Source organism: Python bivittatus, unplaced genomic scaffold (assembly GCF_059951505.1).
Source record: "Python bivittatus isolate LINGU-HERP-01145 unplaced genomic scaffold, Pbiv_v1 ctg000590_np1212, whole genome shotgun sequence".
NCBI lineage: Eukaryota > Metazoa > Chordata > Lepidosauria > Squamata > Pythonidae > Python > Python bivittatus.
The window spans coordinates 12,249,508-12,270,144 of record NW_028277086.1 but is presented as its reverse complement, the minus strand read 5'-3'; the positions used below and the strand labels follow the sequence as shown (position 1 = coordinate 12,270,144).

General features: G+C 40.1%; 1 protein-coding gene across 1 annotated transcript in view; it reads left to right on the top strand.

The window, feature by feature from the left end:
- Positions 1-17,424, top strand: part of FER1L6 (fer-1 like family member 6) — a 90,801-nt gene extending 73,377 nt beyond the window's left edge. Inside the window, exons 33-41 of the mRNA XM_088148988.1 lie at positions 858-1,028; positions 1,236-1,396; positions 2,774-2,916; positions 4,176-4,264; positions 6,842-6,940; positions 8,318-8,559; positions 10,734-10,897; positions 14,661-14,761; positions 16,743-17,424. Coding sequence (XP_088005114.1) covers positions 858-1,028; positions 1,236-1,396; positions 2,774-2,916; positions 4,176-4,264; positions 6,842-6,940; positions 8,318-8,559; positions 10,734-10,897; positions 14,661-14,761; positions 16,743-16,929 — 1,357 coding nt within the window. The 3' untranslated portion in view covers positions 16,930-17,424. The remainder of the gene's footprint in view (positions 1-857; positions 1,029-1,235; positions 1,397-2,773; positions 2,917-4,175; positions 4,265-6,841; positions 6,941-8,317; positions 8,560-10,733; positions 10,898-14,660; positions 14,762-16,742) is intronic.
- Positions 17,425-20,637: the final 3,213 nt, after the last annotated feature.

Here is a 20,637-nt window from a genome sequence, read left to right as displayed (position 1 = left end):
ATGCATTCTGAACTTCAGCAGGTAGAAGCACTTGGCTAAGGTGGTCTGGATTTGGTAGAGGGGTCAGGCCAGATCTACGATGGAAAAACACTGAGGGATCCCAGGGCCATAGCCTAGACTGGGAAATTAAAAAAAAAAAAATCCCAGAAGATACTCTTGTCAAGAAAACTGCATGAATGTGTCCATGAAGATAACTCAGAGATTTTATCTCTCTTTGTGTTGAAAACAAAGATGTTTACAATTACTTTGCCAACTGGTATGACTAATCCTGAAGATTTCTGCCTGTTAATTTCCATCTTATTACTTTGCTTAATTGGTTGCTAAATTTTCTGCAGTCCCATTAAATCTTGGAATGATTTAAAAATGACATAAACTACACTAAAGAGACCTTTGTGAATTAACCCTTCTACTTCTTTCTTATACTTTCCTTGAATGCAGCTATGTTGCCTCTTTTTGTTGCTGATTAATCATCAATTTGTGGTGATACCAGCCATGTGTTTCCAAGAAAATAATTAAACAAATGAAGTCCACCATAAAATGAGAGACAAAGTTTGAAAGCACTTCAATTCTTCTCCACCTTGCCTAGAAGCTGGTTTCCAGGATCTTCTCCCCATCGTCCCCCACTAAACACACTTACTTCTTTTCCTTTCTGTAGGATCACTTTGGAAAACTACACCTAATGAAATTCTTCACATGACCTTACGCTGTTAGCTAATACTATAACATGATTAAAACAAAATCTACCCCACTCACAACCTGTCTTGACTTTAGTGAATCTTGTTCTTAATCAAGTATGCTTAGGATTGCAGTTCAATAACTAATGAATTTGACTTTTTAAAAAAATCTTTTTGCATTAGGTCGTTTGAAATTCAGGCAACTTTCCCCAAAGAATCCTTGCTTTCGGTCCTGATCTATGACCATGATTTGATCGGTTCAGATGACCTCATTGGAGAAACTAAAATCGATCTGGAAAACCGTTTCTACAGCAGGCACAGAGCGACTTGTGGATTGCAAGGCCAGTATGAAATGTAAGGGCCTCTCAGGATATGCAGTCTATAAGTAACTGATGGACAAGGAAACTGTGCAGATTCAGAAACTTCTAGAGGAAACTAAAGGTTGCTGAGTGGTAGATATTTATTAAAGTGTTGTAGAGCAAAGCTAATTTTGACACTGTAGTGGACTACCATCTGAAATGAGCAACCTTCCAAAATCCTCTCCTCTTCTCGAATTTGTAGTGAAGGATACAATGCCTGGAGAGATGCAATCAAACCAACTGAAATCTTGGGCAAGTTATGCAAAGATAACAGACTGAATGGGCCGATCATGCAACCTGGAAAGATACAAATAGAGAACAAGATCTTTACAGGGCAGACAGTCTTCCAGGAAGATGAATGTGGTAACTACAGTATTAATTATTGCCACTATCAACAGTGCCCATTGTGTATCCCCACTAGACCAACATTTTTGTCACTCTATAAAATATTGGGTGGTGCTGCATTATTTTTATATTACTGTTTATTAATAATATGTATTAACAGTTGGCTGGTAGACTTAACCAACGGTGGCTGATCTGAAAAGCTAAGCAGGGTCAGACTGGGCTAGTACTTTTGTCAGAGACCATCAGAAATCCCAGGATTGGGAAATTGAAAACATATCTCAGAGGAAGTCAGTGGTAAACCAGTGTCATCCTGCTGACATGGAAGGGAACATGGACATGTCAGTGAAGTAACTAGGAGTTAAGCTAAACTTTGAATGCATGCATACATATGTACTATTTTATCATAAGGAAAATCATGCATTTTCCAGTCATCTAGAGTAAAGGAGGAATTTAACATGGGTTAAAATAAATCTGATCTACATGGTTATTTTAAAGGGAAGGACCAAGCCACTCATTTATGTTGGTATCCCAGTTTTTGCTCTTTTACTTGTCTTAGGTTAACAGAAACTAATAAAAATATCTGTTTTATTTGTTAAAAATAAAAAGGCAAATCCTTTAAAATCCTTTCTAGGCAATATCCTCAATTTAACTCAGATTGCTACTAGGGTTGACATAGGCCACATGGTATAGGAACATTATTTATTTATCACATTTATATAGCCGCCCATCTCCCATAGTGACACTGGGCACTGTACACAATGAAAGAATCCAAATAGATAAAAAGCAATTAAAAATACAACCAAAATAAATTAAAAAGATAAAAACAAAGTGATGGAAAAACATGACTAGAAATACACATACTGTATAAAAACATTAATTGCTTTCAAAGCATGCGGCTACTGGATACATATGCAATTTTATGCAAGTAATAATCCTGTTTCTAGGAACTGATCTCCATAACCTGATCTTTTGATAGTTTACAGAGATAAATAATTATCTAGATGTATTGTTTGTATTGTTCCATAAGGTATTCTTATTCCCAGTAGCTGGTCACCTGCCTCTGCATTTGAAAAATAAAGTCTTCCTAGAAACTAATTCAGCTTCTGGTAATTTCATGGACATGTCTGTCAAGTTTTTTTGGCAACAGTATGGACAGGGTTTACCACTGCTGCCTTCTGAGATGTTTTCTACTTCCTACAGCCCTGGACTTCCACATCTAAGTACTTAGAAGACCTTACTCTGCTTAGGTTCCAGGTTGCCACCTGCTGAGACCCTCTTCATTGTAAGCAGATCTTAATTATCTGCTTTGTTAATTGATGCAATTGCATTAATCAGTACATTAACCTATTAACTCAGCTCTACCTGTTCATTTTTGTGCTGCCCTTCCTTGTTCAGAGGAGCCGGTAGAATCATATGAACACCTTGCTCTGAAAGTTTTACGTTCCTGGAATGACATTCCAGAGGTTGGATGTAAGTTGGTGCCCGAACACATCGAGACAAGGCCTCTCTATCACAAGGATAAACCTGGCATGGAACAGGTAAATGCTGCTGCATCTTAGATAGATGGCAAAAAGAAGCTTTGCAGATCTCAATCATGTTATATTACTTCTATCCCAACTTTCAATAGTAGAGAATATCTGTAGCTCAGAGTTGAACTGTTGGGTTCTTGGTGTTCTCTGAGCTTGGTTGTCTTCCTGCAGATGTTTCCTTACCAGGCAAATAGAAGATTGGCAGAATGCATCCATGAACATCAACTGGCAGTCAGAAGAAATCATGAAAAATCCTTACTCTCTCAACACATAGAAAAATTAAACCACAATTTCAACTGGGAATCTGTTAACATTTAAGATCAAGCCAAATCCAAAATGCTAGGGTATTCCTGGATTCTTGGCATTCTCACAAATCAGCCATCAACAGATACATAGAGATAAACTCCATATGCATACTATTTAAAAAATATAATCCAAAGTCAAGAAAGGAAACAAACAGCTTGGAGCACATTCTCCTTCACAACAAACACCCAGATAAGCAGGAAACGGCACCAGATAAATAATCAGGGAAGAAACAATAGAAGCAAAGAACCATCAAGGAGAAAATTACACCCCAACCATGATTGGCAGGTCAAGTTAGTATATATAACTTCACTCTCCCGTGCACTGATGATGTTACCTAGGTTGGTAATGCAACATTTGCAGGAAAACACCCAAGCTCAGAGTACATAAGAATCCAACATCTCAACTTCTTTTCACAGCAGTTAACAGTGTTACAGAGCTGGAGTTTGAATTGTGCTTCCATGACCTGAACAGAATCTGGAGGGGGAGTGAGCAAACTTTTCTCTATCAAGGGCTACATTCCTTCAGGGGTAGCCTGTTGGAATCATATGTTAATGATTATGGGCTGAAGCAGAAAGAGGAAGAGATAGAGCCAGGGTGAAGGCCATTAGTCCTCTTTTGGACATCCTTTTTTCCTCCCTTTCTCAAATCTCTTTTTCTTTCTTTTGTTCTCTTTCTGACTCCTTCTTCTCACTGTCTGAAGCAACAGACCACAAGGAGTAAGGAGATAAAAAGCTCTTCCCACAGGTTGGACTCAATCACTTGCAAGGGTGCTTTTGAAATAAAGTCAAGAGACTCATGAAATAAGGGAAGTGCCATAGGTTTGGGACCATCAAACGTGAATCTCCTGCAGAGATGATGCTTCCCAGGTCCTTGTGGGGAGGGGGGAAGGTTGAATTGAATGATATTATTTCATGGCTAGTTTAGAATCTTATTCTCTGTGTTGTGTGTTTTCTTTTCTAAAGGGTCGTGTGCAGATGTGGGTGGATATATTTCCTAAAGATATGCCTCTTCCAGGCCCTCCTGTTGATATTTCACCTAGAAAGCCCAAAGGGTAATTTATGACATGCACATTTCTTCTTCATCTGCAAGTATACGTTTGCTAATGTCTTGCATCTTTCATAAGATAGCATTTCCTATTATGAAAAGGTAAAAACTCCCTCAAGCTGAGCTGGTCCCTTTGTGATTGGGGTGGCGCATCCATGTCGTTTTTGTGACAACAATATGAAAAGGATTTGCCATTACTGCTTTGGGGGATTTTCATTTTTACTTCCGAACCCTGAGATTTGCTCTCATGTTCAAATACAAATCAACCTTTGCATTTTTGAAGAGCAGACAAGATTAGTTAAGAAGCCCCTTAGCCAGGAGGAAATTCCAGTTTTTTGACAGGGACCTGAATGTCCTTTTTGTTTAAAAACGTCTCCTTTCTACTTTCTATCCCTCATTTGCACTTGCTTTTCCTTAACTGACAATTGTTTGAAGTTCTCGCCAACAGCATTGCTGGAAGAACTCCTGCACAGTTAAGAGATCTTGTTTTTTCCTGGTGTTTTCTCTAGTAAAACAAACACTGCAGGTTTTTCACTTGATAGAAATGCCTGTAAGAATTGCTTCCCAGATCAATAGGTATTTTTTCTGCATCGTGAGCCGTGATCCCTTTTTCAAGTTTCTTTTCACACTTCTGGATAGAGGAAACTATCTTCTGTTTTCAGCTGTATTATTTTCCATAGCATTGTCTCCAGAATTATTATAACTCATGCAGTGGTACCCAAATTTAGAGTTATGGCTTTGTGAAAAGAACTTTGCTTATTTGTATATTGGCTCTTTTTTTTGCCATTAAACATGCAAACGTATCTGCCCAGGCCCTCTAATTTGAAGAAATTTGGCAATGTTTATTTAACATAATTTCAGATAACAAAAGCACATACCATCATCAAACTGGCTCTTCAGAAAGAGAATGTGATGAATATTAATCAGACATAACATTCAAGGAAAATTCAGACCTCATTTAAAAAGAATTTTAACAAGAACTTGGGAAAATAATCTATTAATGAGGGTGGGGGGAGTTGGTCTGAGATAATTTTATAAAAGTATATATCAAGTTTGCTCAGTTTTAACTGACTTATTTTTTAAACAGGCACAGCTCTTTGTCCATGAAGAGTTAATGAAGGGCTTTTAAAAAAAATTTCATAGCATACAATTTGCACCAAAGGTTTTAATCTAAATTCAGCCATTTTTAAGCAAGCAAGATCTATATTTAATAATGCAAAAATATTGTATACCCCAGTCCAAATCTTTAATTCATAAAGTTAGAAGCTATGTTGGAGTGAATTTAAGTGCTCAGATATAGCATATTCTGTAAGTTAGGTGAAATTAAGCATCACTGGTTATCCAACAAAAGTGATATTTTCACGGAAATGTCAAGAAAACCCTAAAAGATACTAACTCCGGCTAGTGCTATTTATTCATTTCCAATTTTTTCCCTATTTGCTCTTGCTTTGCGAAACATTTTGTTGTTGTTGTTGTTGTTGTTGTTGTTTAGTCAAGGTTACTGTCTTCTTCCTGGTGATCCCAGCTCATCAGGACAGGAAGCACGTACTGAATGTGATGTCAGCAGGATACTGTGAGGCTGCTTAGATTTGGCGACATCACAGTTTAGTGCATGAACAATGCTGACTGAAGTGATGACAAGAATGATCACCATAGTTAATTAAAAACCATAAAGGCATGTTCGGGAAAGTGAACATGACCTGTTCGGTCAAAGCTTTCTGAACAGGCCAAGACTTTTTAAAGGAGTATTTTGAAAAATCACAAAAAAGGCAGAGTGTTGAAGAATGCTCATTAAAATGTTCATGGCATTTCTTCCATCTCCACCATACACTCCAAATGATCATAACAAGGGGTGGGGTGGGGAGTCTTGTTCAAAAACATCTATTTCGAAATACATCTGTCTGTCCACTAATTCTACAGGCATAAACTGATCCCTGCTAGGAGCTGTAATTTTAATAGGAATCTTTTCCAGCAGAGGAATTGGGAACCTTTCAGATGGTGTTGGATTCCAACTTCCATTAGCCCCCACCAACCTAGCCAGGTATTAAGGAAGATGGGAGTTGTAGTCTAACAGCACCTGAAATGCTACAACTCATCCATTTTGTACATTTCTGAACAGTACTCTACAAACTACAGTTCCCAGGATTCTCTGGAGAGAAGACCGTAACAATGGCAATGGTGTAAAACCAGTACTGTGTAGCTGTAATGGGCAGGAGCTCTGAGACCTGTAGTCCCATTCCAACATAGCCAATGAAAAGGCAAGATGGGATAGGAGCTGAAATGTGATCCTACAAGAGGACCACATTTATTTTGTCTGTATATGTGCTTACAAGATTTAAGTCATCTCATTCCAGCAGTTAACCATGAAAGTGATTTATAGAAATATTGATAGCAAAGGGGCAATGAACTCCGTTTCTCAAAAAATACTCTTTAGTCTGTTAAAATAATGGAATATTAGGAGCTTTCTTCAAACATGTGACCAGAGTGATGGATTATAGATTGCCAAACAGCATTCTTCCTGAGTGACTTTATATTCCATTCACATTTGATTTTTTGCAATTTGTTTTCTCTCCCTCCTCCTCAGTTACGAACTAAGAGTAATAATCTGGAATACTGAAGATGTCATTCTGGAGGATGAGAATATCTTCACAGGACAAAAATCAAGTGATATCTATGTAAAAGGGTATGTCTACTTTGGCATGGCCTGCGGTTCACTTCAATTATTTAACATCAGGGAAATTAATTTCTGGTCAAAGCCATTCATCAAAATGGAGTCCCTGCCAGGTTTATTGGGAACATGGCATTTCGCAGCATGACAACCGGGTGTTTTACAGCCATAGCTCATTGGAAATTCAGCCTCCATCTAGAATTCAGAAGGTGTAGAACTGATATGCATCAAAAACAAACTTTTCTAGGACTAAAATTCAAAATTCAGAAGTGACAGAGAATTCATATGTAGTCTCAGAAGTTAAGAAGTACAGGCAGTTGCAGATAATTCATTAATTTGCACATTTGTATACTTCTATCACCCAAACATTTATAAACAGGTTAAAAGGTAGTTTCCTTTGCTTACTTCTATCCAGACACATTTGTTTAGCTTCTTTTGCAAATCTGTGGAAGTGGTTTTTTCATTGCTTTATTTCAGGATTTTAACATGTTTCTATGCCTATAGCCCTGAAGTTACAAAGATAAATCAACAAAGTAAACACACATAAACACATACACATTAAAAAGTGTAGTTAAGTCACTTTAAATGATTGTGATGTTTAAGAACCAAGGGGAAAAAAACACTTGTCTTTGAGGTCATCCAGGTCAAGAAACAGACAGGGATTCCAGGAATGCTATTTTATTGTTATAGGATCTATGAACAGAATCTTGAAAGTCTGTCCAAAGCTTTCACTACCCCTTTGTAAGGACAACACTGTCAAGGTGGGGCTGTTCTGAGTCTCCTTCTCACATTTCCTCATGTCCCAGGGCTGAATAACCGTTTCTCTTCTCCTCCTTTCTCAAGCCCAGAGCTTAAATTTATGTTTTTAAAATAGTAAGTAACATGGCCATAGGTATAGACAATGTTAGGTAATATAGCCATGGGTATAGACAATTTCCCTTCCAGAAGAGCTGAAGGTGACACTGAGTCTGGCACTTGTAAGAGCTCTTCTGTGTATTGGCACAAAACGTTAGTAAGGTATTTGGTTGTTTATTTATTTATTTATTTATTTATTTGAATTTATTAGCTGTTCAACTCCAATGGACATCGACTGATTCCTAGGAGCTTCCCAAAGGTGCAGATTTATGCCTTCAAAGGAGATCCAACGTGATCAGAATCTGTTGAAGGTGCCAAGCCATGTAGGGCTTTAAAGATCAAAAACAGCATTCTGAATTCTGCTTGGAAGCTGATAGGAAGCCAGTCCAGAATCTGGAAAACAGAAGTCATGTGCTCATGTCAGCTCTACCCCTCAACAACCATCCTAAGATATTTTGTTTAGATGCCAATTATTGCATTACTTTGTGGATCACACATTCCCATTTCATTTTTTCATCCTCCTTGCACACATCACAGGTGGTTGAAAGGCCTTGAAGATGATAGACAGGAGACAGATGTCCATTACAACTCCTTGACAGGAGAAGGGAATTTCAACTGGCGCTTTGTGTATCCGTTCCACTATCTCCCGCCTGAAAAACAAATGGTTGTCTGCAAGAGAGAAAATATATTTTCCTTGGAAAAAACAGAACGCAAAATGCCTCCAGTATTGGTTCTCCAAGTGTGGGACTTTGAAAGACTGTCTTCTGATGACTTTCTGGGTAAGGAGGGCTGGGACACTGAGCTGAGCACAAACATTACAGGTCTCCTAGTCTCCAATATCCTCCAGGACCTGGATGGTATCCAGGAGTGGAATTTTCTCATGAAACCCCATATCTTCTTCAAAACTCCACTCCTTCCACCTGCCAGCAATTTTTTCTTTGCTCAGAAACAGGAAGGAACCCATTGCTCCTGTTTCCTTTCTGAGTAAAAGAAAGTGTTCCTGTCTCTGAGCAGATAGCTTCCTGAGTGAAGGAAAACTCTCCTTGCAGAAGAAAGAAGATAGCCATCAACCCTTTCCTCTTTTTGAGTGGAAGAGCAGAATCAAGAGGGGTGGGATGTTCCAGGCTGGAACTGGGGGGAGTAGAGAGGTTTCAACCCAAGGTTCTACCTCCTTGATGTAGCCTTGATCTATTCAGTTCTGGGTCAGAGCAGAGTGACTCAACCTGACATCATGAAAGCTTTGCACACGGTTCCTAAAGACTGCAGAAATGTTTACCAAATTCTTATTACCAAAGTGACAGAAGAAAAAAAATTACTGAACACAGGGCCAGAGAATATCGTGGTAACTATAATCAAATTTAAATCCAAATGAATTTTATTTATTTATTTATATTTCAAATTTGTCACCGCCCATCTCACTGCAGAGCGACTCTGTGCAGTTTACAGTAAGAAGAATAAATATTAATTAAAATAGAATAAATATTAATTAAAATAAAACAAGATTCCTATATAAATAATAAATATCTTCCAAGAAACTGATGTTAACTAGGAGTTATAAGACTCAAGGAACATCTTCAAGGCGCCAGCCCCCTTTAAATCACTTTAGAAAGTTTATACTAAAATTACCTTTTAGTATCAGCCTTACCCATTACTTTTTGGAGTTTGACCTCAGATGTATCACAGTCCTGTTGCAGTCCTTGATTTAGAAAAAGCTGCTCCCCTCCAAGGCTTGGGGATCCCTGTCACTAAACTGAGAGCCAGTTTGGTACAGTGGTTAAGGTGCTGGACTGGAAACCATGAGACTGTGAGTTCTAGTCCTCCTTAGGCATGGAGGATGGCAAGGTGACTTTGGTCCAGTCACTCTCCCTTAGCCCAACCCAACTCCCAGATTATAGGGAACATAGGAGGCAGGAACATTATGCACACCATCTGGAGTTGGGAAAAAAAGCTGGGATATAGATCTAATAATAAATTAAAAGCTAGCTAGGTTGCCTTCTTAATTCTGTGTAGTGTTGCACCTGTCAGAAGATAGCAGCTACAACATGGGGGAAACATGGAAGATGGCAGTGAAATATCAAAATGGGGAACCTCTTATTTAACCTCAGTAACCCATTCCAGTTCAGGCTTACTGGTTTTTTGTTTTTGTTTTGTTTTTTGGAGGGGTGGGCAGGAAAGTTGCTTTTCCAGTTTCTTTTAAAGAAATAAAAGCCATCTGTATTTTTGTGACAAGACAATCCCGTACATGCATACACAGGCAGCATTGGTTGGGTGAGACAGGATGGAATAGCCTTGATGCCAGGTAATGGCTAATTCATGTAAACAGTCAGGAAGTTCAGTTGTTGTTTTTTTTTAATCATCTAGAGAAGTTCTTCAGTGCATGGAATCCAGATTGCTACCCAGTGAATGGATAGCAAAACATGCAGCTTGACTGAAATGTGATGCAAAATGGGATGCCGCCTTATACTGAGGTAGAATGCTTATCCCAGTGTTTCTCAACCTTGGCAACTTTAAGGTATGTGGACCTCAGCTCCCAGAATTCCCCAGCCCACATGTTGGCTGGGAATTCTGGGAGCTGAAGTCCACAGGTCTTAAAGTTGCCAAAGTTGAGAAACACTGGCTTATCTATTTGCCTAGTTGTTGCCCATATGAAGTGGTGGTGGCTTTCCCGGATTTCAGATAGAAATCTGAGTCCCATCTGAACTTGGGATCTTCTCAATGGATGAAGAATGGAGAAGATCATGCTCACTTACTGTATGTTACAGATGACTTCAGTAAACACATCATCCAAGCATTTCCTTCTCTAATCACTGTAACAACAAGGATAGAAATTTTAAATAGGTTATACTTTTCTGAAGTACTTGGAGCTTAGCCAAGAGCTGGAAGCTGATTTTGGAAAGTTACATGGCCCATTAAGTCTTTGATTAATATAGAATTCTGTTCTACACCCCCCCAGGCTCTCTTGAAATGAACTTGAATGGCTTTCCTCGAGCAGCGAAATCTGCCAAGCGTTGTGACATAAGCATGGTCAGAGAAACCAGTGAGGAGAACAAGATTTCCATATTTCAGCAGAAACGGGTCAGAGGCTGGTGGCCTTTTATCAAAGCTGGAGAGCTCACGGTAAAACTAACCAACAAAAAAAGATTCAAACGTCTTACTGGTGAAAAGCATTTCACACATCATCAATCCAAGTGTTCTTGGCCTTGTTCAGACTTCAGCCTTTTCTTAATGTACTTCTTTCTGCATCATCCCAGGTTCAGTATTACAACAGTTGCATTTGCTGTGGCTTCAGTTCCACGTGGACTGGATATAGCAATGTCCTGTATAATTGTATTGTATAAGTTACAATGACATGGACAGCAGAGAAGAGGCCACCTTCTCTGGAGCACTAGAGGTGTACTGGTAGCAGTTTCTCCAACTACCACCACCATCACCACTACGTACACATATCCCAGTGTCTGCTCCAGTCTCCTTTTGCTTGTTGGGAAACTACAAGGGAGTTGTACATCTTGGTATGGTAGCTAGAGATAATCCCTCCCCAAGAGTCATAAAGAAACATTTCCCAGAGCTTATTCTAGATGCCAATGCTCATATGGTGGGGTGCTGTCAGACCTTCAAGGTAGGCAAGGTCAAAAAATAAACAGGGCAGGTAGAGCCTTTATTGTACTAAGGTAGAACAGCCAAATCTTGAAAGCCTGTCCAAATGTTTCTCTGTCTCATCTTATACGAAACAAAATCATGACAGGATTATTTTGAGTGTCTTGATCACACTGCCCTCTTTCCCAGGACTTACATTATCTTTTTTGCAAGTCCCCCACTTAATGTTTCACTCATACCTTCCCTACCCTCAAGGTCAACTCAATTTCTTTACAGGTAAACAGTTATTGAGTGCTGAGCCAGGCTAGGAAAAAAGGACATTTGACCTTAGCCGCATGAAAAGGTTTTGTAAACTTTAAAAAATGCAATCGCCTAGAGTCATTGCACCGATTTTGACTTAGCATGCTAAAACCGCCTTGGCTAAAAGGACAACCCAAGGTTGGATTTAGATTACAATTCACTCTGTTTTAAAATCTCATTCACCGTATTCTCACAACATCCTAAACTTGGACAGTTTGGGGTTAGTTTGTGGTGAACTCAGCCCATTGGGTAACAATTCAGTGTATTGTGCAAACTTTGAAAAGAATTAATTCAGAAAGGAGGTTAACCTGCATTAACTCAGCCACTGACATTTTATATAACCCTGGTTTCTGTGATTTGGTTGAGATCATTAGTGCATCTACTCAGCCCTGACTACATTTCAATTACAAGAATAGGATTATAGCAGATGAGACAGCCATAATTCATCTGGAAGCATCGTGCTACTGAGGCACAGTAAGAGCTTGAAAGAAAATGTCATTATTTGAGGCATCTTTCTTATGTGAGTATAATTCCCCACCAGTCTCACTGCAAGCAGATATAATAGGATATTACTGTCAGGAATGTGTAATTCTGTGCATTGGCCAACCTGTCAAGGTTTGGAAGAGTCTGAATATTAAAAAGAGAACATTATCTCTTTACATTGAACACCTGGGTTGGTAGAACAGCAGAAACCCGGAATTAGCCAGGTGATAAAACCTCAGTTTGCTAGAAAGTGGGAATTCTAGTACTTTGCCTAAAGAGATAAAATTTCAGATAGCAGATCAGCACCTTTTTCCAAGAATTGATAGTCCTATTCAATTTCCTTTTTAGCTTCTGAAATCTCATCATCTGAGATATAAACCCAAAGCCACAGCTATTCACCACATCCTTTTAATACCACTGCAGCCAGATAATGTATTTCAAGGAGTTTGAGCACTGAATGCACTGCATAGAAGATACATCTGAAATTTGCATTGTTGGTGCAACAAATATAAGAATTTGGGAGGCTAAGAAGCTATCTTCAGGCATGCAGTAAATCATGGAGGGCTCAAACTGGATAGGGAAGGGGGTTGAAAACACATCCATTCCTACAGGCCTCAACATGTTGCTGGCAGGTCTGAAGCAGAGCCATGCTGGTGTTCTGGTGAACATTAGGAATCTGTCTGTGGGATCTGGGAGCCTACTAAACAAAAGATTCCTAATGTTCACTAGAACATCGGTATGGCTCTCCTTCAGACCTGCTGGCAACACATGGAGGTTGGGGACAGTAGATATGTGTGTATCTGCAAAATAAAGACAGCCTTGGAACAAGCTTGACTTCTGTAGAGAGCCAAGGCCTTCAAGCAAATATTCAAACATTATGTAAAGAAAAAGGTCTTGAGAACAGAGATAGTTGGCTGGTGTGGGTCTTCCGGGCTGTGTGGCCGTGTTTTGGAAGTTTTGTTTCCTAACGTTTTGCCAGCATCCGTGACCGGCATCTCTGCCCTCTGAAGATGCCATGCCGGTCACGGATGCTGGCGAAATGTTAGGAAACAAAACTTCCAAAACACGGCCACACAGCCTGGAAGACCCACACCAGCCATCGTATTTTGGCCGTGAAAGTTTTCGACAATACAACAGAGATAGTGTTAAGAAGAGACTGAGATTGGTTCCTCCCTGACCCACTGGGATGCCAGTCCTGTGAGGTAAAGCAAACCAGGAAACCAACTCCGCAGGAAGACTCAAACTCTGCTTTATTGAGATAGGCCAGTGTTTCTCAACCTCAACAACTTTAAGATGGGTGGACTTCAACTCCCAGAATTCCCCAGCCAGCCATGCTGGCTGGGGAATTCTGAGAGTTGAGGTCCACCCATCTTAAAGTTGCTGAGGTTGAGAAACACTGAGATAGGCTATTGAGATAGAATCTTGCAAGTCTGATTATGCTTTTCCTTCCCTCCCTCTCATACCTCAATAAGTCAGGGAGGAGCTGGCCTGAGTCTCTTCTTAATGCTATCTCTGTTCCCAGGACTCAGAAATGCTTCTGACCTTTTTGTTTACATAACAGGTTCTGAATATTTGCTTCAAGGCCATCTCCCTGGCTCTCTGCAACTTCATCTCCATTCAGTTTCCTTGGCAGCATTAGAGAAGTGGTTTGGTATTCCTTTCTTCTGGGACTTTGATCTCATTTCTCACTCCAACTTCTAGCTCTGGAATTCCCAAGAAGTCCCCCATCCAAGTAGTAACCAGGGCCAGCCCAGCTTAGCTTCTGAGGTCAGGCAAGGTTGGATGGGTGTTGTTATCTGTAGAGGGCTCCCTCTCTTTTTCTGGAGTCATCCACAGAGCCCTTTACCTTGGATCTGATGGCTCGATGGCCTGCTAACTGATCTCTGAGGACATGTGCTCACTAAGATAGGGTGAAGACAGATTGGGGTGATCCAGTAGAAAATTAATATTTTCCAGAGGAAAACAGTAAATCCCCTCCAGATGGAACATTCCAATGCATGTGGAGGAGGAGCCTTAGGGTAATCAAGAGCTCTAACTGGCCTGTTGCAGGACCGCCCATCCAACCACTGGGCTCTCTGTGCCCATAGTCATAAAGCACATGCACGCACACACACAAACTTTTCATTTTATTTTTTTTTTTGCATGGCAAAAGGACTGCTGTGGGGGTAGCATTTTCCCACTTTTCTCCTGTCTCAGGGATGGGAAGAAGGTACATCACTGGGACTGTAGTGAAAAGACCCCTCCCTTTCATACATCTAGCTACCAGAAGTAAGTTCTCCCCATGTCTGCGGGGAAAATAGGAGTCTGGAATATTAGGCATGGAGTTATACATAAAAAGGAAAAATCTAATTATTATTATTTCATATACTTTAATTTTTTGGTCATTCTATAGACGTTCTAGCAGGACATCTGAATGAATTGGTCAAAGGCACCAATGACTAAAGCATTCATTATGGGTTGCTTAAATACTTTGAACCAAAAATTCATCTTCTTTTCAATCTAGGGCAAAGTGGAAGCTGAATTTCATTTAGTCACATCCGAGGAAGCTGAAAAAAATCCAGTCGGCAAAGCTCGGAAGGAGCCAGAACCTTTGGAGAAACCCAAGTAAGTGACAACACTTTATCCCAGTTTTATTATACCTGGACAGGTGAGAAAATGCTCTTGCAGCCAGTTTTATATCCATCCTCAAGTCTCCCATCCTCCAGGTTTGTCCTTGACAGAGTGGCAGTTTTTATAATGTATTTATCAGACACAAAATACTAAATCAGCAAAAATGAGAAACAAAGCCATTACTTACTGTAATCTATTATTTAATCTCCTCATCAGGACATTAGAACGATGGTTATTTTCCAAGAATGCTGACCATCTGCCTTACATTTAGCTTCATTTGTGAACTATCAGTTGGAAAGACCCTAGCTCCATAATGTTAATAGGGTGAGCAGATTTGTAGGAACAGCTCGGCAAGTAGAGAAAGGGTGGTTACCCACATTTATTAATTTATTAATATCCCTGCTCAGTCATTCTGAAGCTCTTCAGACATCCTGAAGCCTGGCTGTAGGATCCAAAAAATACGTTCAACTAGATGTATTAGGCATGTTTGGCAATGAGTTTACCTAAACAGAATCTATATTCTCAGATGGAATTTATCCACTTCGGAATCACATGCAAATTAACAATAGGTCTTGTAGGGTTAACTACTGTTAATACAAGAACTGTTATTACATGATCAAGCCCCACATTACATTAGTAATTCGGTTTATAGGAATGACATGGAATGAGAATGTGCCATGGTTATGCTTCAACTTATGTCACTGTTTCTATTTACTGATAACATCTTAAGCTGCCTCAGTCTTCTAAGAGCAACAAGAAGAAGCCAAGGCAAGAATAAATACAGAAATAGAATAATATCAGAAGTAAATATGACAATAACCATTTCACATTGACATACCTGACTGCAATGATTCTCACCAATCAGGACCCAAAGGCCTTCCAGAACAGCTGTGTTTTTGCAAATTTCTGGAAGGCTCTAAGAGTGGGAGCTGAGCTATTCCAGAGAACAGGAGCTCCCAAAAAGAATGTCCATTTTGGGGCTTCTCCTACCATATTTCTTGGTAGGCAGGACCTTCAAGCAGGCATTCCCCAGCTATTTGGATTGGGCAGACAAATTTATACTAAAGAGGTACACCACCATACAAGTAGTCCTTACTATCTGACCATGATAGGGACCAGAATTTAGGTCACTAAGCGATTTGGTTGTTAGATGAATCAGAGCTGATTTCATGACCTTTTTTACAATGGTTGTTAAGCAAATCACTGCGGTCATTAAGCTACCTTTTTTATGATGGCTGTTAAGCAAATCACATTGTCGTTAACTGAATCCAGCTTCCCCAATGGACTTTTTTGCCAGAATTTGCTTAACGACCAAGTGATTCGCTTAACAACCAGTGTAAAAAAGGTCACAAATTGCGATCACATGACCATGGGAGTCATAAAGAACTTTTCCCAAGGCCATTTTAACTCCAGACCTTCGTTAAATGGTCATTAAGCAAGGACTACCTGTAGTAATAATGAGTGAACTGATCCTAAGTTTCATCCCATAGCTTCCATTTTCTGCTGCACCAAATAATTATTTCATTGTGTAATTTTTCTATCAACTAATTGCTTGGTATAATTTCGTAGCTAGGAGATTTAATGCATATAATACTGCAGCATTATATTGTGAGATAATATGTAGTCAAGCCCATGGACCAATCACAATATATTTTATGAATTAATATATCAGAGAAAATATGACTGTATTTAGTAATATTTCATCGTACAAAAGTCATGCATCAAACAAGTAAGGTAGTTTTTAGAAGAAAATGGCAACCAATTTGAACATTTAATATGAGTTATATAATAAATTGTCCATGGAGCCTGACTTTTCATATACCCTGTGTGTGTGTGTGTGTGTGTGTGTGTACACACACACACACACACACACAATTTTCAGCTAAATATTCAGATGATGATATACTCGCTTTTTACATATTCATCTTTCTAGTAATGCTACTAAGTTTTCTCTTCATTTCTCTCTCTTTTCTAGCCGGCCCGACACATCCTTCTCCTGGTTTGTGAATCCTTTCAAGTGTTTGTATCATCTGATCTGGAGAAATTACAAGAAATACATCATTATTGGGCTAATCTTAATTATCTTAGTTATCTTCTTAGTACTCTTCATCTACACGCTACCTGGAGCCATCAGTCGTAGGATTGTTGTAGGGGGTGCTTAGAAAGGATCCCTCAACCATTCAACATTGTAAAACCAACGTAAATAAAAACTGGGCTTTTATTCATGCTCACAACATCCTCTTTATTTCAGGAGATTTCAGATACATACCTCATGATGTAGAGGCATTGATTTTGTTAGGGTCAAAATAAACATAAAGAGCAGAACTATATGTTTAAATTGAAATACATTCCAGTTGTGTAGAAAACATGTCAACAGCTGGCTTAGGATGTTAAACTTTCTACTTCCTTGTAGCTTATCTTCCTACAGTGTTCTCTCTCTGAACATTTCTGTCTCAGATTAACAAATAGATTAGATTTATTAAGATCACAACGTTGGATATTATTATCATTCATTGGAATTGGTGGGTTACCATTTTTTAAAAAAACAATCCATTAAAAATTGTGCAATTGTTTTTGTTCACAAATTTCCCTAACTTATAAAGCTTTTATAAATTCCTTTTTAATGCAAATTTCCCTTGTGTCATTTTTTGTTATGTATGGATTTTTTTTTAACCTGAATGTCTCTGATATAAAATGAATACAACTTTATATTAATACATATATGTTTTTTGTGGAGAAAGATGGAGGGACATCTACAAGGAGGTTCACAAAACCAAGATGGGGGCTCAGAAAAAGGGGCGTGGCTAATAGCCACCATTCAATAATGCAGAGAAGGAAATAAGGCAGAGGCCCACAGTAGGTGGGAAAGGGAGTGGCCTTGATGCGCACCTCCCTAGGCCACCTTTCCCAAAGCCACCTTTTCCCTGGAAAAGCCACTGCTAGCATCGCAGTGAGGGAAGTCACCTACCTTCCTTTTCCCAGTGCTTAGTTTAGTCAACATTCATTCTGCTACACGACTTGGAAATCCACCCTTGGTCACTGAGTGTGGTAAAGTAGGAGCAGCAGTGGCACATCTTGGTGCAACAGCGACAGCCCAGCACAATGAAGGATAGACAAAATATGGGCCAAAGTAAACCAGATCCCTGCTGGATCAGACTCAAGTCTTGGACATTCTGGCATGTTTCAGTTTCAGCAATGACCAGCCAGATATTCACTGAAGGTTCACCAGCAGAGGAGGAAGCTAGCAACCTCCCCTAATTGTTCTTAGTACTATATATTCAGAGATGTGCTCAGGGGTGTCCACAGGAGGTGGTAAAAAAAGTCAAGGGGGTGGCCACAGCCATGTGGTCAAAGCTCCTGGATATGCTCCTCTGGAGGTGGAAAAACCATGTGGCCATTATACCTTGCCCTCCATGAATTAATTTTTGCTAAAGCTGTCCAAACAAGGTTGTTGTGGAGATCAGACACAAGGTCATTGTTCCCCATTTTGACCTTACCTGTACTCCAAAAGAGAGCACTAACACCCTTTCCCTGTGAGTAACCTGCACTGTAAGAAAGTATGTGGGCTGATGACTCGCATCTTTTCCAGCCAGCGTGGCCTTGGTTCACTGCAAGAATCACCATTCAAGATAGAACAAATGTCTTTGCCGAAGTGGTATAAGAGCTTGGGGTGAGGATTGCATATCTTCCACGTATGTGGAAAAGTATTGGGAGTTGATGCTTATATTTGTAGAGAGGATGGATTAAACAAATTTACTGTTTTTTGCACCTAACTGCAGTCCTCCTCCCACATTACAGGTCCTGTTCTATAAACTTAGCGCATTTACACATAATGGGTCTGCATCAGTTTGAAAGCAACTATGGACCTTCTCAATCTCCCAAGATCAGCTGTGTTTGAGAGTTGACTTTATTTCTGGCTCAGCAGTGGCGTTCTTTCAAACTCCAGTAAAACTACTATTTTTTCCTTCAAAATATTCCTGGTCTGTGGAACTTACAAGAGATCCATTTTTAATTTGCAAGAACTCTTGCTTCACTCTGACCCCTGGGCTTCATCTTAACAGGTTTCTAAAGGGGGTTTGACATCTTTGCAGGTCCTCCTCATAGGAACCACTAGGATTTTTTTGTGGAGGGCCTACAACCAGAGAAATGCACACAACATGAAAGACAATTATGAACAGAAAGAGGTGTGGAATGGAGGCTGAGGTTCTGTGGCAACTCATGGCAAAACGGTGCTTCTTTGCCCCTCATTCTTAACTTTGTGCAGTTGGCAGAAGAGAAGACCATTGCAGGTCATCTTCAACTTGCTTTTGAGGAACTGAGGAGTGGAAGCAGTGGGGGTGTGGAAATGTCTTTGTTTTCTTCCTATTTCTCATGTATTACATCCAGGCTGAGCGATCTGGTTACGCTGCCCTCATTTGTCTTCTGTTGTTCAAGCTTTGTCACACCTGAATTTTTTTGCATCAGCTGTCTCAGATCATTCTTCACTTATTCATTTTTCTCCTTTTGCATGAAAGGAGCTCAGCTGCATACTTCATCTTTTCTGCAGGTCAACTGATTTCTGATTGTTTCATCAGAAACAGGATGCTTTCTTTAAAAAAAAAAAAGTTAGGTAGACAGCTAATCTCAGGCTAAATCCTGGTGAAGTTACTGTTCGTGATTTAAGAAAAAAATCCATTAGAAAGGAAATCTGGCTTTATTAACCCTTTGAGGAAGGGTTTGGAGTTACCAAGTTTTTAACAGTTGCCTTTAAACCACAGAAATTAAGTAGTGAGATTCTGCCCATTCATTTTCTCCAAGCTGGGGAAATTTCACCTTCCCAAGAAAAGATTCCAGAAAACAAGGACTATCTCTATTAATCAAGACTAGTAGTCGATTTTGTTCTAGTTCTTGGGAGACAACTCCACCCAGTTACCATTGTGACTTCTCAAATGCTCCCCAATATCTCTAAACCATTTTTACCACAGCCCACACTTGTCCTTGTGGCATCTGCCAGGAACTCGTGAACTAATCAGTGCTCCCTCCTGCTTAACGCTGGGAGAGTGCCAAAACTGGCATGCCAGCTGTTGCAGCCATCCCTGTCTTTGTCTGATCATTGCTTATGCAAATGAAGAAAACAAGCAGGCCTCTTGAGCTACAGCTAGAAAGCCAGCCTGTGCAAAGACACAGGGCTGTCGTGCTGGCTCAGGACGGGGAGAGAGAGGAGCCAAGGAGTGGGTGGAGCACTGGGGAAATTATCTCCCCCTGAGAAAAACAGGACAGCCCCAAGTTCTGTGGAGCTCCAGTGTTGCAGGATGAGAAACGAGAGAGAAATCATTTGCCTTAAATTGCAACCGGTCCAGAATGCAGCAGCGCACACAGTATTGGGTGTCCATAGGATCGCTCATGTTACGCCTTTATTGCACGAACTGCACTGGCTCCCTGTTTTCTTCCAGGTTTGCAATTCAAGATGCTGGATATCACCTTAAAGCCCTACATGGCATGGGACTTGGTTATTTGTGGGACCACCTTTCCCCAAGAATATCTGCCAGTCCCACTAGATTAGATAGGGTGGGCACGCTCCAGGTCCCCTCCCTGAAATCCTGCCACCTAGTGGGACCTCGGAAGAATGACCACCCCATCTTGTGGAAGACCCTTCCACCCTTCCAGCCTTTCCGAAGGCCGTGAAGACCTGGCTTTTTATAGAGGTGCTGGGATAGGATTGTATAGGAAGGAGGGCAGCTGAGCCTGCCGTGGGGCGTCCCAAGGAAATGATTACAGCGCAGGGATTTTGTTTTATTGTTTCACTGTTTTTACTGTTTTATTATTGTTTTATTTATTGGTTTTATTATTGTCGTGAGCCGCCCAAAGTTGCTTCAAATGGGCGGGCATAT